Source organism: Leptonotus elevatus, chromosome 1 (assembly GCF_054856555.1).
Source record: "Leptonotus elevatus isolate MCC_2025b chromosome 1, RoL_Lele_1.0, whole genome shotgun sequence".
NCBI lineage: Eukaryota > Metazoa > Chordata > Actinopteri > Syngnathiformes > Syngnathidae > Leptonotus > Leptonotus elevatus.
Window position 1 is genome coordinate 46,079,260 of NC_141239.1, and position 12,513 is coordinate 46,091,772.

General features: G+C 41.7%; 1 protein-coding gene across 1 annotated transcript; it reads left to right on the forward strand.

The window, feature by feature from the left end:
* Positions 1-487: 487 nt before the first annotated feature.
* pdgfbb (platelet derived growth factor subunit Bb) lies at positions 488-12,513 on the forward strand. Its single transcript, XM_086081400.1, has 8 exons — positions 488-1,125; positions 6,132-6,228; positions 6,638-6,694; positions 7,440-7,633; positions 7,720-7,908; positions 7,982-8,753; positions 11,120-11,272; positions 11,352-12,513. The coding sequence occupies exons 1-7, from the start codon at positions 1,060-1,062 to the stop codon at positions 11,251-11,253; spliced, it is 1,509 nt and encodes a 502-aa protein (XP_085937526.1). The 5' UTR covers positions 488-1,059; the 3' UTR covers positions 11,254-11,272; positions 11,352-12,513.

The window sequence follows — 12,513 nt, forward strand, 5'->3', positions numbered from 1 at the left end:
GGTTTCAGGGTGCCTTTCCTATACCCAATTGGATCTCAGCCTATCAAGATTTCAACCGTGGCTGACTTTAGCACTCTGTTCTTTTTGATCTTGTTTCGTCATCTGCGGATGTTGAAAAAAAAAAGGGATGAGCCTGTTTGGACAAAGTATGGAGTAGAAAGAATGATTCCTGTTTTCTAATGTATAAAGAAGGAAGTACATGTAAAAAGTCATTATACAATTTCAGTTCCGATGAAAAATCTCACTTTGTTCCGTGTGATTGTTGGAATCCTTCCTCCAACTGTGGTCATTTATTTTTTCCATTTCATACTGCATAAAGAGAATCAAAGTTAAAAGACTTGGCAGGATCTCAGGCATAAGTGTGATTTGGGAACTATTGCGGCAAGTGCTTGGTGTGTTTCTTTGTGCTATTATGCAGATGATGAGCCATTCCTGAGGCAGGGGGCGGGAGAGTGTGTTGAGCGGACCCACAGCAGAGTCTTGGAACTGTGCTGTACCCTCACACCGCCACCTCTACTGCTGCCTCGGGCCTCTCCAAGCACCCTGCTGATATAGAAACCTCCTGGGAAGCAGAACCAGGACCCAAAGGACCGCAACTTGCCAGCACCGGACCTTGCTGGACCACGGTTAAAGAATGCAACATTTTCTGGGGGGGAAATAATTGCAGCACTTGTGATGTTTATCCTAATTAGTAGCTTCTTTTCGATTATTTAAAGACGTTGGGTTTTTGCGGCGTTTGGAACTTTCTGGACTAACGCCGGCGCGCATCAATCTGAATGGTGCACAGAGCATACTAAAGCCGATCTTCTATGCGGATTAAATAAAAAGATCTTGGACAACAACAAAAAAAAGGTAACTGCTGACTGCGTTCTAGCACGTCATCTTCAGCCTTCGGATAGGTGACATTACCGTGCGAAGACAGCTCGGTGCGAGCCACTTTCCCCGTCGGGAGTGCCAGTGCACCCGCCGCGCGCACCCTGCCGGCCGTGGACCGCGGGCCTCCGGAGCCTCCATAAATGCTCGGCCCGTCGTCGCAGAGGCTCCAGGCTGGCCGGCAAGATGAGCTCCACCGTGCAGCTGCTGCTCGCGTTACTGGCGACGTGCGTGCGACTTGGCGCGGCCGAGGTGAGTGCGCATCAACTTTTACGCTCACCGACACTCGGACACTTCATTAGGGACACTTGCACCACAGCAGCTGGATTACAGAGATGTGGAAAAAGCTTGCACAACTTCAACTGAGAGAAGTTCCCTTATCAGGTGTCATCATATTCGAAGATCAAATGATTTGTTATTGTCAGGGCAGAGCCAACAGAATTCTCTCGCTTTTGTAATAATAACAAATGAAATCAATAACCGTAACACAACATATAGCTATAAAATAGAATATGTAAATTTAGAAAAAAGAAATGACCCACTAAACAGTGCAGTAGTTCATTGCAGCAATAAGAGGTGATTCTATTTAGGTCAATTTATTATTTCGCTGCATGAAAAGGTAAACCATTAATTGTGTTAGCCAAGTTTGGCCACTACAGTAAGTCAACAAGTTTAGTGTGGCTGTCAAATGTGATATACTGAAATGACAGCAGCAAAACTATAAACATTATTACTACATTGACACCATAAACTATTTTAGTGTTGCGACAGATCCATGGGATATTTTTTTTTCTGAATAACTCAAGAGCACCTGCTTGATAATAAAAGTCTGGCTTGAAAGAGGGGTGCTGCCAAGATGAACTGTTATTCCTGCCATTAGGTGTCAATAAGAAGGCTTGCCCAGGGCAAGGCACGTGCACATACTTCATCCTCTGTGGATGACGAATCATAAGCTGTTAGGGTGCCTTAATAGGCTCCTTGAATGCACCACATGGTGCATTTAGATGCTGCTGCTCCAGATGTGAAACTGCCGTAAATCAACGATCTGTGTCACACACACTGTAACTTCATTATAAGGAGAACAAATGTTTGGATTGCAGTCAGGAAATAAGTCCAAATGTACCTCACTCTAAAAACAGTTGGGTCAAAAATAACCCAACTGTGGGTCACAAATGGACCGATCATCAAGAAATGGGTCTTTTAGTGTAAAAAAACTCATAAATATTGGTCAGATCCTTTACTTGGGTCAAAAAATTTGGGTCATTTTGTATAAAACAACCCAGAAAATTTGATCAAATTGACCCTTAATGTTGATCGGTCCATTTTTGATCCATAATTGGGTTACTTTTGACCCAATAGTTTTTAGAGTGCAACATATAATGCTACTTGTAACAATAGCAGACAACTCCACATCGAGATTGGTTTACATTCAGTATCTCCGATGAGGGAAAGCCGATTGTAGTTTTCCACTCATGTCATGTGATGCACAATATGCAAAACACGCTGAGGATGTTGAATCATGCCAGTTAAAAAAAATAAGGCAGGATGCATTAATGTCACATGCACAGGAAGGCAAGATATGTTTGAGTTGAATGGGAATGAATAGTTGTTGCGACTTTCAGTTTGTCCCAACAGGGGTCCCCACAGTGAGTCACTCACTTGATTTGTCTGGCACCGTTTTTACGCTGGATGTCCTTCCTAACATAGCCCACTTTTTTATTTTTTTATTTTTTTTATCCATCCTTGAGACAATGGTGGCTGGGAGTCAAAATGGCAGTGTCTTCACAAAAGGCAGCAGCATGTGCCACTATACTATAGTGCTGAATAGGAGTTATGGAAAAATAAAACTTCATGAAGCACTCGTGATATTTGTTGACTCCTCATGACCCTAAAGATGCGGTTGAAATGTAATCAATTTCCATTGCACTAGCCTTCATCTGTAAACCAAGAGCACCATCTAGAGGAGTAAAAAAAGTATCACGTGTGCTTCATGAAGCTTCACGAAATAAATACGTATTTAGTGTGAACTGAACAAGCAGTGTTTAAAGAAAAGCCATCACCGTTTGGGACAGTTAGACCTCACCCAGTCAGGAAGGCTGATGCCATGTTCTTTTTTTTTTTTCAGGGGCGAGCATCAATTGTCCATATATTAAAAACAATAAAACATAGAATTAGAAAAGCCTTCTGGGCTAAAAAGATGAATCTGCATGATAGCACGCGAGAACAAATGGCTCAATTTCTCATTTCCTTCAAGAGTGCCTGACGTAAAGGTGAAAAATCTCATACTGTATTTGATGGATGACTTGGAACCCCTGACATCAATCGTTGCTTTTTATGGCTTCTGTAGGCAGCACATTTAAAGGAAACTCAATTTTGACAGGCAGGCTCATGGGTCAAAGTTGAAAGGACTTTGATGTATACAAGCGGGAATTCCCAGAGTTGAACTTTATATATATGCAAACTTCAAACATTGCCATTATTATTCAAATGGCTTCGAGCAACACACAGCGCTGTGCGCCAGTCAGTCTTTGAATTCAGAAGTTGTAAGTTCCATTTATTTCAACAGGCGACCACCAAGGGGAAGACACACATTTATTCGCACACTTGCCTGAAAATTGGAAACACCAGTATGTGGTCCAATTAAAAAAGTTTGCCTTTACAAACAAAATAATAGTTGGCGTTGTCACAGGGGCATTCATTTAGTAATGTGTTCTTACCGTGGTTGCAGTTATGATAATGTCAAACAAAATCATCGAATTTAAAACTAACAGCAGTTAATACATCACTGCGTATAATGACAATACTGTACTCAGACACTGCAACTTTGTGAGCGGCATCGTGATGACATCACAGCAGCCTGGGCTTTCTCTCACAGCTAAGGCTGTTTGAAAGTGATATAGTAGAGTGCTGCACTCTAAAAACTGTTGGGTCAAAAATAACCCAACTATAGGTCAATTTGACCCAACATTGAGTCAAGAAATGGGTCTTTTAGTGAAAAACTCATCAATATTGGTCAGATCCTTTACTTGGGTCAAAAAATTGGGTCATTTTGTATAAAGCAACCAAGAAATTTGGGTCAAATTGACCCATAAAGTGGAGCGGCCCATTTTTGATACATAATTGGGTTACTTTTGACCCAACTGTTTTGACAGTGTGTGACGCATGTCTACTTATGCAGTTTACCAAGCCCCCCCCCCCCCCCCCCCTAATTATATACTATTAGATATTCCTGCTCCTCCCCTGCAGACGTACCTGACATTCCTCAATACGTCCAGTAGATGCTCTAGACAGGCGAGCCACTGCAGTCAAACAGATTAGTGGTCTGAAAATGCAAACATTTTCAAATTTGCCTCAATTTGGAAACTTTTGTAAATAACACCATCATGTCAATGCTGATAATTAGTGTATAAATATTAAAGGAATCACAAAAAACAAAACAACAGTGGTTCAGTCACAGCACTAATGCTGATGTACCATTACAGGGGTGTCAAATTTGTTTTTCGTTGCAAGCCACACATCATAGCGGTTGCCCTCAGCGATGAAACCACATAAATGTTGAATTGCTAGAATTGTAATGCTACACTGAAAACAAGATAAGTGCATCAGTAACAGCGTAATTATGCCGTTAAACATTAATACATAACAACGTTTGTTATTGTTTTGGCCCTACCATAAGAGCCCTGGAGTCTGTTTGTGTGTCTGCGTGTGTTTTTTTTGTGGTCCGCACTAATATTCCGATTCACATGGTTGGTTCCTTATCTAGAAGTTGAGCTGCACTGTGTTTGTTAACAGACTAGGGACATGACAAGGTTACACTCTTTACCCCTCGTTCAATATGTTCTGTGAAGGTAGGAGATTGTCCTTGAGAGGATCCACTGTGAAAATGAAATTTGCCTTTGTCTCACTCAGTGGTGTCCAAACTATGGCCTGGGGGCCATTTGCGGCCATCCATCCATTACATTATTCAGGGGCCCACGGCATATACTAAAAATGACATTTGACATGGCCAGCAAGGCTACAGTTAAAAAAAAAAAGTGGGTGTGTCCATCTCTCCTAAATACAATGTATGCTGTTTGTTTACTGTAACTAGCCACGTTTTTAGAAATATATTTCTAAAACACTGCTTAGAAATACATTTCTTGACAGAAGGCAGGGCTGCGAAAAATGCCCATGTCCTATAATTAACATCAGACACAATTACCCAGGCAAGCAGGTTCGCTCTGCTGGCGAGGAAAGGAAATAATGATGACTCCTCTGGGGCATCTGCAGCTCCACAACAGAGATGTGAGCGGAATTACAGCAGGCATTTCCCGGCTGGACTAAGAAAGGGCACAAGCAACAATGCAGGAAATGGCGTATAGAAGCATGGGTCCGGTCGAAATACCGGCTCATGCATGGATGGCCGATTCCTTTGGCTGAAACTTGCTTCCTAAAGGGGCTTTATTAAATCCTCCACACATGCCTATGCAAGAACATATAGGATATTTTTCTGCTATTTGCATTCAGTCGTGTTGTGTTAGTAAGCAAAAAAGGGTGGTGAAAGAAGTTCATGTCTATGTTTTGTTGTCGACTATTTTCCATGAATAAACGTCTGATAAATGAGCCTTGCAAAATGGAAGAGATGCAGTGCTAAAACATTACATTTTATCCTAAAAATAGTTTTTAGGCTGAAATGTCACTACTTATATTATACTGTAGGGATGATCACATTTTTGAAAGCAAGTTTTTTTTCTCCGATTATTCCACTGGCCGCGTGTGCGCGAATGAAGCGCATCCTCTCATTTGAGCCAATGTGAGCAAGTGTCCCGACCCCATGTCTGATCCTTGTCCATTCGAACCCGTCTTTTCTTCGTCTATTATCCCTCCTTTTTGACATGTGCCTGCCTCCCGTCTCTTCTCCTCTCCGTATCACTCCTTCCCCCACTTCCTGGCTCCTTCCTGACTCCTTTGACCCCTAAATGTTAGCAGATGAGAAGACACAACGCCAATAGTCATTCACCCCGCTCTTAGTGACCATTGTGTGTCCGCTTTGGTTAATACTCACCCCCACACACCACCCCACCCACGACACCCCACCTCCACCCCCTCGCCCAATAATGACTGGGGGGTTAAACCCACACTCAGATCATGATTACAATGTGGCGTGCTTCTCACATTTAGTTAAATACCCTTTATACAAGAATTAATTGTGTGTTATTTTATCCTTGACTTGTGAAAACGATTTAACTTTTTTTTAAATATTTGTTTGTGTTGTTCAGGGGGATCCACTTCCTGCAGCCCTGGTGGAGCTGGTTAGAAACAGTCCCATCTCCTCCATCGAGGACCTTCAGCTGCTTCTGCTCACTGATTCCGTAGGTAAAGAACTGCTCATTTCAATTAAACTCGTCCTGCAAACATCAAAGCATTTTATAATGAGAGATAAAGTTAGAACCTCACTCAGCAGAGTGCTGATCCCCACCATGGCAAAAAAAAAAAAAAAATCCTAATTTGGACCTGCATCCATTCTGCATTTGAAGATAGTTTATTGAAAACACCTCATTGCACAATATTGGCAAGAGGAAAACAACCCCCATGGTAGCGGTAAACATATACAGTTTTTCAAATCCACATAAACAATGTAATTTATAAATCCTGTCAAACACACCAAGTTGTTATTCTATTAGTGTGACAATTCCTCAGACTAGCTAAAATGTTTAAGATGTGGTCAATTATTTACGATGTTTGCATTAATCACAGGCCGGATGTGTTTACTCCTTTGTCTCAGATGAGGAGGAGCAAAACTTAGCATCAAATGGAGGCCACAGACTACCAAGGAGCCTGGGTAAGCACCTCCCATTGTGAAAGATTGGCTTGCTGTGGCCCCCTACTAAAGGAATATATATCACATAGGACGACTTGTCTCATATTCAAACCTGTCAAAAAAGAACACAAGTCCAGTAATGTATTCATGTGCATGTGATGATGAATGCACTCACAACACTATTAGGGGAAGGTTGGAGTGCTGGCATGGAGGATTCCTGATTTGCCTCATGAAGACGTACTCCATCTTCATTAGGCCGCCTCTCCGGGCCTTGATTTATGTGACAAGTACGCTCTTGGTGACATGCTAAAATCATTCCATTAGCCTTTTTTTTGGCAATCAATGATAAAGCAGATGTCTCAAGTGGTCAGTTGGTGCACCCTGAAAAAAAACTTCTGGAATTAGGTCAGGGCAAGCCAAAGCAACAGGAATGGAAGTTGTTTTTTGTTTTTTTGGGCAGGCCTTATTCATTCATTTAAAAAGGAATATGTATTGTTTGATTCAGCAAAACAGTTCAATAGAAAGTAGAATGCGAGATTATTATCACTTTTTCTTTGTTTCTTTGGTTGTCATTGTTATGGAATTGTTTCCATGTGCAATATCCTGTCTAGATGAAATGGGCATGATGTCATCAAAAATATCAACCCTTACATGATTACTATTTTTAATTACAATCTCTGTCAAATGCCTGTCAAAGATTTGCCCGATTGTTCCAGACCAGAAATTCATTAACGATGTTTTGAATTGTCTTTGTGTCCATCCTCAGTTGCTCAGCCAGCCCAGCAGGCTGTGTGTAAAGTTCGCACAGAGGTGGTGGAGGTCACCAGGGCGATGTTAGACCGAAGCAACGCTAACTTCCTGCTATGGCCGCCATGTGTTGAGGTGCAGCGCTGCTCTGGCTGCTGTAATACCAAAAGCCTGCAGTGCGTCCCTGTTGTCACACACACCAGATACCTGCAGGCAAGCAACCACACAGCGACATGTACCAAACATTTGGATCACAAATGTCTAAGGTTATTAAAGGTCAACCGTCTCACCCTCTACAGGTCATGAAGATCGAATACATTAATAAAAGACCCACTTATGCCAAAGCGGTGGTGTCGGTGATGGACCACGTGGAGTGCCGATGTCAGCCTGCTCCACGACAGCCGGTTCTGAGGAGAAAATCCTCTCGCCGGCATCACGGCCACAAGGACCAGCATCGCAACCAGACACTCAGCCAAGGACGTGGGCAGGTATGTTGAACATCGATTTGCACAAGCCACATGCCGCGCCGAGAACTGAGAATAGTTGAATTTTATCATCAAGGTGAAGGTGCATACCAAGGATGAGCTCCATCAGTGGGATGAGCTGAAACAGAACCAAGGTTCCCTTCTGGTGGACCTCCTGGAGCAACACTGGAGCCCCAGAGGAGATACGTTCAATCAGCCTGCTGAAGGCTACAGTCTGGCTGGAGTTGAAACTTCTCTACCCGAAGAGGCGGTTCTCATTGGTCCACACTGGACACATAACTCCACTAACTTCCTTGAGGCTAAAAGCCAAAACGGGAAAAAGGACACCAAAGAAAGGATGCCAGGAGCAAACAAGACTCTTTCGTTAGAGGATCATGTTGGCATGAATCAAACATCACAAGACGGTAAGGGGCTCATCAATCCTGGGGGAGTCATTATTGAGGGACCAAAGGGCAGGGATGAAGGTACACAAATACACAGTCCGTCTTGGCAGGAAGAAAAGTCTGCATTTCCAAAGACTGTCACTCACAAACCTCAAGCCAAGTGGAGTCCAGCTGAGGAAACCATTGGCATGTTTGGGAGCAGGTTCCGACCCACCAAAGAACCCAACCCGGACCCTCGGGAACAGACCAGGCGGAGAGACAACAAGACGCCAGAGGAGATGAATATGCTACAGATTGCCGAGAAAAGGTTAGAGGAGGAGAGGAAAGAGCTGCTTCTGCTGCACAAGAGGTTGGACCATGAGAAGGAGATACTAAAACAACAGCAAAAGAAACGAGAGGAGGAGCAACGCCACCTACATAGCAGACATCGTTATCTGCAAACATTAACGACGACGCCCAGGCCAGGTACAATAAACTTCACTTGTTCAACATACTTGTCTATTCCAGAAACGTCTTCAATGTGTGACATATACGGTAATCTCCCTCCATCTTGGGCTCACGTTCCAGACCACCACGGCAAAAGTGAAACCTGCGATATGGAAATACCCCATTTAAATACTCTCTAATATCTAGGCATGTTTTTCTAGCATTTATGAATTATATTTTTTAAAAGTCTTTAAGCACACTTTGAATAAGAAACACATGTAAAACACACATACCGTAATGTATATGTGTAAAGAGCAAGAGCAATGGAGAAAACAAAAATATTGCAGCGTAAGACTGCACTGATCACTCTGTGTTTACAGTAAACAAATGCTGCCCCCCCCCCTAAATTAACACGCCTAAATTGTCATTTTACAATATACAGCAATAATAATGCCCAAAGATGCACATTATAAAAAATTAACTATAGCCGTCACTTTTTGTAGGCATAAAAAGCAGGATGGCATTCAGTAATTTTCAACAAAAACTAGCACGTGCTGAAATATGGTACTTCAGGGCTCCAGGTGGTGGAGTGGAACCGTCTCTTGCCTACGATGCAGGTTGGCGTGGGTTTGCTTCCCCGCCTGGGAGACCATTTTTGTATCTGTGCGTGTTTGTGTGAGTGCAAAAAAAAAGAAAGAAATACTGTACTCCCTGTTTCCTTCTTCTACTTCAAATGTACTCCATCTCAAACAAAATGCTGCCATCTAGTGGTCAATAGTAAAATTACACCTGATCAAAATGAGAGTTAGTGAAAAATAGTTAATAATTGTATTTAAAAAAGAAATTCTGGAACCGGGAATGGAACGTAGTACACTGTATAAGTAATGTTCTTCTTGGGCAGCAGTGTAGTTAATTGGCCCCTTGAACGGCGCTATGTATTCTAAAGTTAAATCAAGTCGTTTTTATTATTATCATTCCATACATTTTCTATTACGCTTGTCCCCATTAGGGTCGCAGGTGAGCTGCAGTCTATCCCAGCTGACTTTTACAACAATTGTTTTCAACACAAAGGGGTGTGGATAGTGAGCCTCGGGTGTTAAACTTCATACTCTGATTACAGCCGGCGACGTACCATCCTTTATTATGTGTATTATGTTTTTGGGCTCTTTGACTTTGGTATAACATAAGTTATCACAGTTTTTCTGCATAGGTTTGGCACATTTCTTGAAACTGAGATGACATTTTCAAAACTGCAAACTCATTTGGCCAAACAGGCTTACATTTGTGCACAACCTCAGTTCATTAGCAAAAGCACATATATATCCCAAAACTTCTCACACATGCTTCACTCCAAGTTCCTTTCCCAAACAAAGAGTCGGTACTGTCACAACTGCAAAGATCCTTCTCAATTGCTTTGACTCATCTGCATTCACTTAGTGCTTCTTAACTTGGATGATTTTGCACAACACCATGTATCATCTGCAAAAGCTCATATCTCTTCCAAAACAGCTCACCGATGTGTCAAAATCAAATTTAGTAGTCAGTGCCCCCAAAATGCATCGTCCCTTTTGGCATTCTGTGAGCACTGCCAGTCAAAATAATTAGATGTTTTCTCACAACAGCGAACAAAATACAATTATATATAAAATTGAGGGAAAGGATTTTACAAGTTTGCGGTTTGACATACTCACAGGCAAAGAAATTGCAAATGTTTTTATTCACATAAAGTTACTTACACATTAGAGTGTAACAAAATAAAGTGTAAGCCAAATTCTGTATATTTATGAAAAACTAAAAACTAATAACTAAAATTATATCTCACACAGCATGAATGAAGAACCAACTACTGTAACACTTTCACTAGCCTTCCTCTTCTTGGCCATCATCCTCATTCTCTTGGGCATCCATACGTTGCTCTCTGTTTGGCCAAAGGTTTTCATCTACATCGCAGCGGATATTTTCCCTTCCAAAAAACGGCGTGAATGTCTCAACCATCCTCTACCCTGATCCCCTGTGATATGCTGGACTAATTTTGACAGATGATTTTGCATATAATAACTTGAAATCCCGCTGACATGTTTTGGAGAGGATAGCCATTAGACTGAAAAGCAACTAATCCAGTTTGATCAGCAAGATCTATTCATTTGGAAAATGTGCTACATGTGGGCACATTGTGCTAACTGTAGGCTAAATGTACACAACCATTTGCAGAGATCCACTGAGGCAATTAAGACATGTTCTAATACAATGGCAATTTGACGAAAGCAATGAGAAATGCCATTCAGTTGACACCACCTGTAAGGGGGTTTAGGGATTTGTCCATTGTATTTAGAAAATGTCATCTCAGTTTCAAGAAATGTGCCATTCTATGGAGAAAAACTGTAATAAGTGAATCATTTCTTCAGCGACAACGACCATGGCCAGCAAACAGCAACCGTCAGCTCCGGTGGGGCCCAGACCTCCAGCACATCCCAGGAGAAGGATGAGAAAGAATCGAAAACGGATCAGCAAGGCAGCTATGAGAGCAATGCTAATGTAAAGATTTAAAACAATTCCAAGTGAGTTCACCGAATCTTCCTGACTTTTTGTCTTTCACTAACGAGAACGTTACTAATGATGTAATTCTGACAATTCCAGGAGCACAAGGTGAACTTGGAGTAAGGATAATCCAGGTCTTAATACAAGTATTCAACCAATTCCTCAGTGACTGTACTGTTTGAAGAAGCCATATCTACACCTGGATGGAGTAAACGGGAAGAAGGACACTTTTCAGCAAAAGTCGGAAGTGGCACCCAAAGACTTGCCAAATATCCTGCGTTTGGGTGCAACTTCTGGAAATGGATGCTTGTTTTGACAACACAAGAGAGAATTTGCACTTCTATGTTGACATAAAAATTGGCACGTCATGACGAAGGCTGCTTCTGAAAGACTGTTGTGCAAAGAGCAGACTTCCAAATGCAGCGGAGTGGTCTGCTATAATGATGACACGGACAACGTAGAGGGCTGCGCAGCCAACAAAAGTTGAATTACCAATGGAACAGTGAAGAGTTATTTACCATATTTAATTCCATCTAACACATTGCAAACACTGGAATTAAGTGGATGTAACTAGCATGACAAATCAAAACAAAGGCGAGCAGGTGATGATGTTGCACCTGTGGCCATTCTGCTTCCTACCTTATTATTTATTTATCACAACTACTACTCGGGGTTAAGCCTCCTCACCAGTATTGAAAACAATACAGTATGTAACAGTGTCATGCAAGTCAGGGTTCTAATTGAACAGGAGTGTTACTTAATTTTTTTTTTTTTTTTTTTTACAAAAGGTCAAACCTTCAGCGTATTGTGATGTTGAGTTTGTATGTCAAGTGTGTGTTTGTTTTGTATGTTTGCTCCATGTGTGTTCAGTTATGTCAGCACCCTTCCTATTGAGTTCAAAGAAGTGTCCCTCCTCCACTGGTGGATTTTTGGTTGAACCAATCACATTCCTTAGTTAACAGAGTTATTAAAAAGAAAACAACAACCTTCAGTTTAACATGTTTAAGTGTCGAGGCTTCTTTGTGTACACTGTGGGCCTTTTATTCGAACATGATTAAAAGTCAGGTAGTTGTGTAGTTCATGTTCCCATCAGAGATGGCAGTAGGAAGCAAATTGTTGTTATTCTGTGTTTAGAAATCCGTAATCAGAAACTTAAGTTATAATTGAAAATCGTCTATTGTCAACTTACAATTGTTACTGATTTTGTCTCTTCCATTATGATTTTTCAGGAAAAAAAACTAATGCTATTTTCTTATGGTAA

Excerpts from the sequence above, each read along its gene's own strand:
- pdgfbb (XM_086081400.1), top strand. The coding sequence starts at position 1,060 with ATGAGCTCCACCGTGCAGCTGCTGCTCGCGTTACTGGCGACGTGCGTG. Across the intron at positions 1,126-6,131 it reads TGCGACTTGGCGCGGCCGAG|GGGGATCCACTTCCTGCAGC; the intron begins GTGAGTGCGCAT and ends TGTGTTGTTCAG. Across the intron at positions 6,229-6,637 it reads TCTGCTCACTGATTCCGTAG|ATGAGGAGGAGCAAAACTTA; the intron begins GTAAAGAACTGC and ends CCTTTGTCTCAG.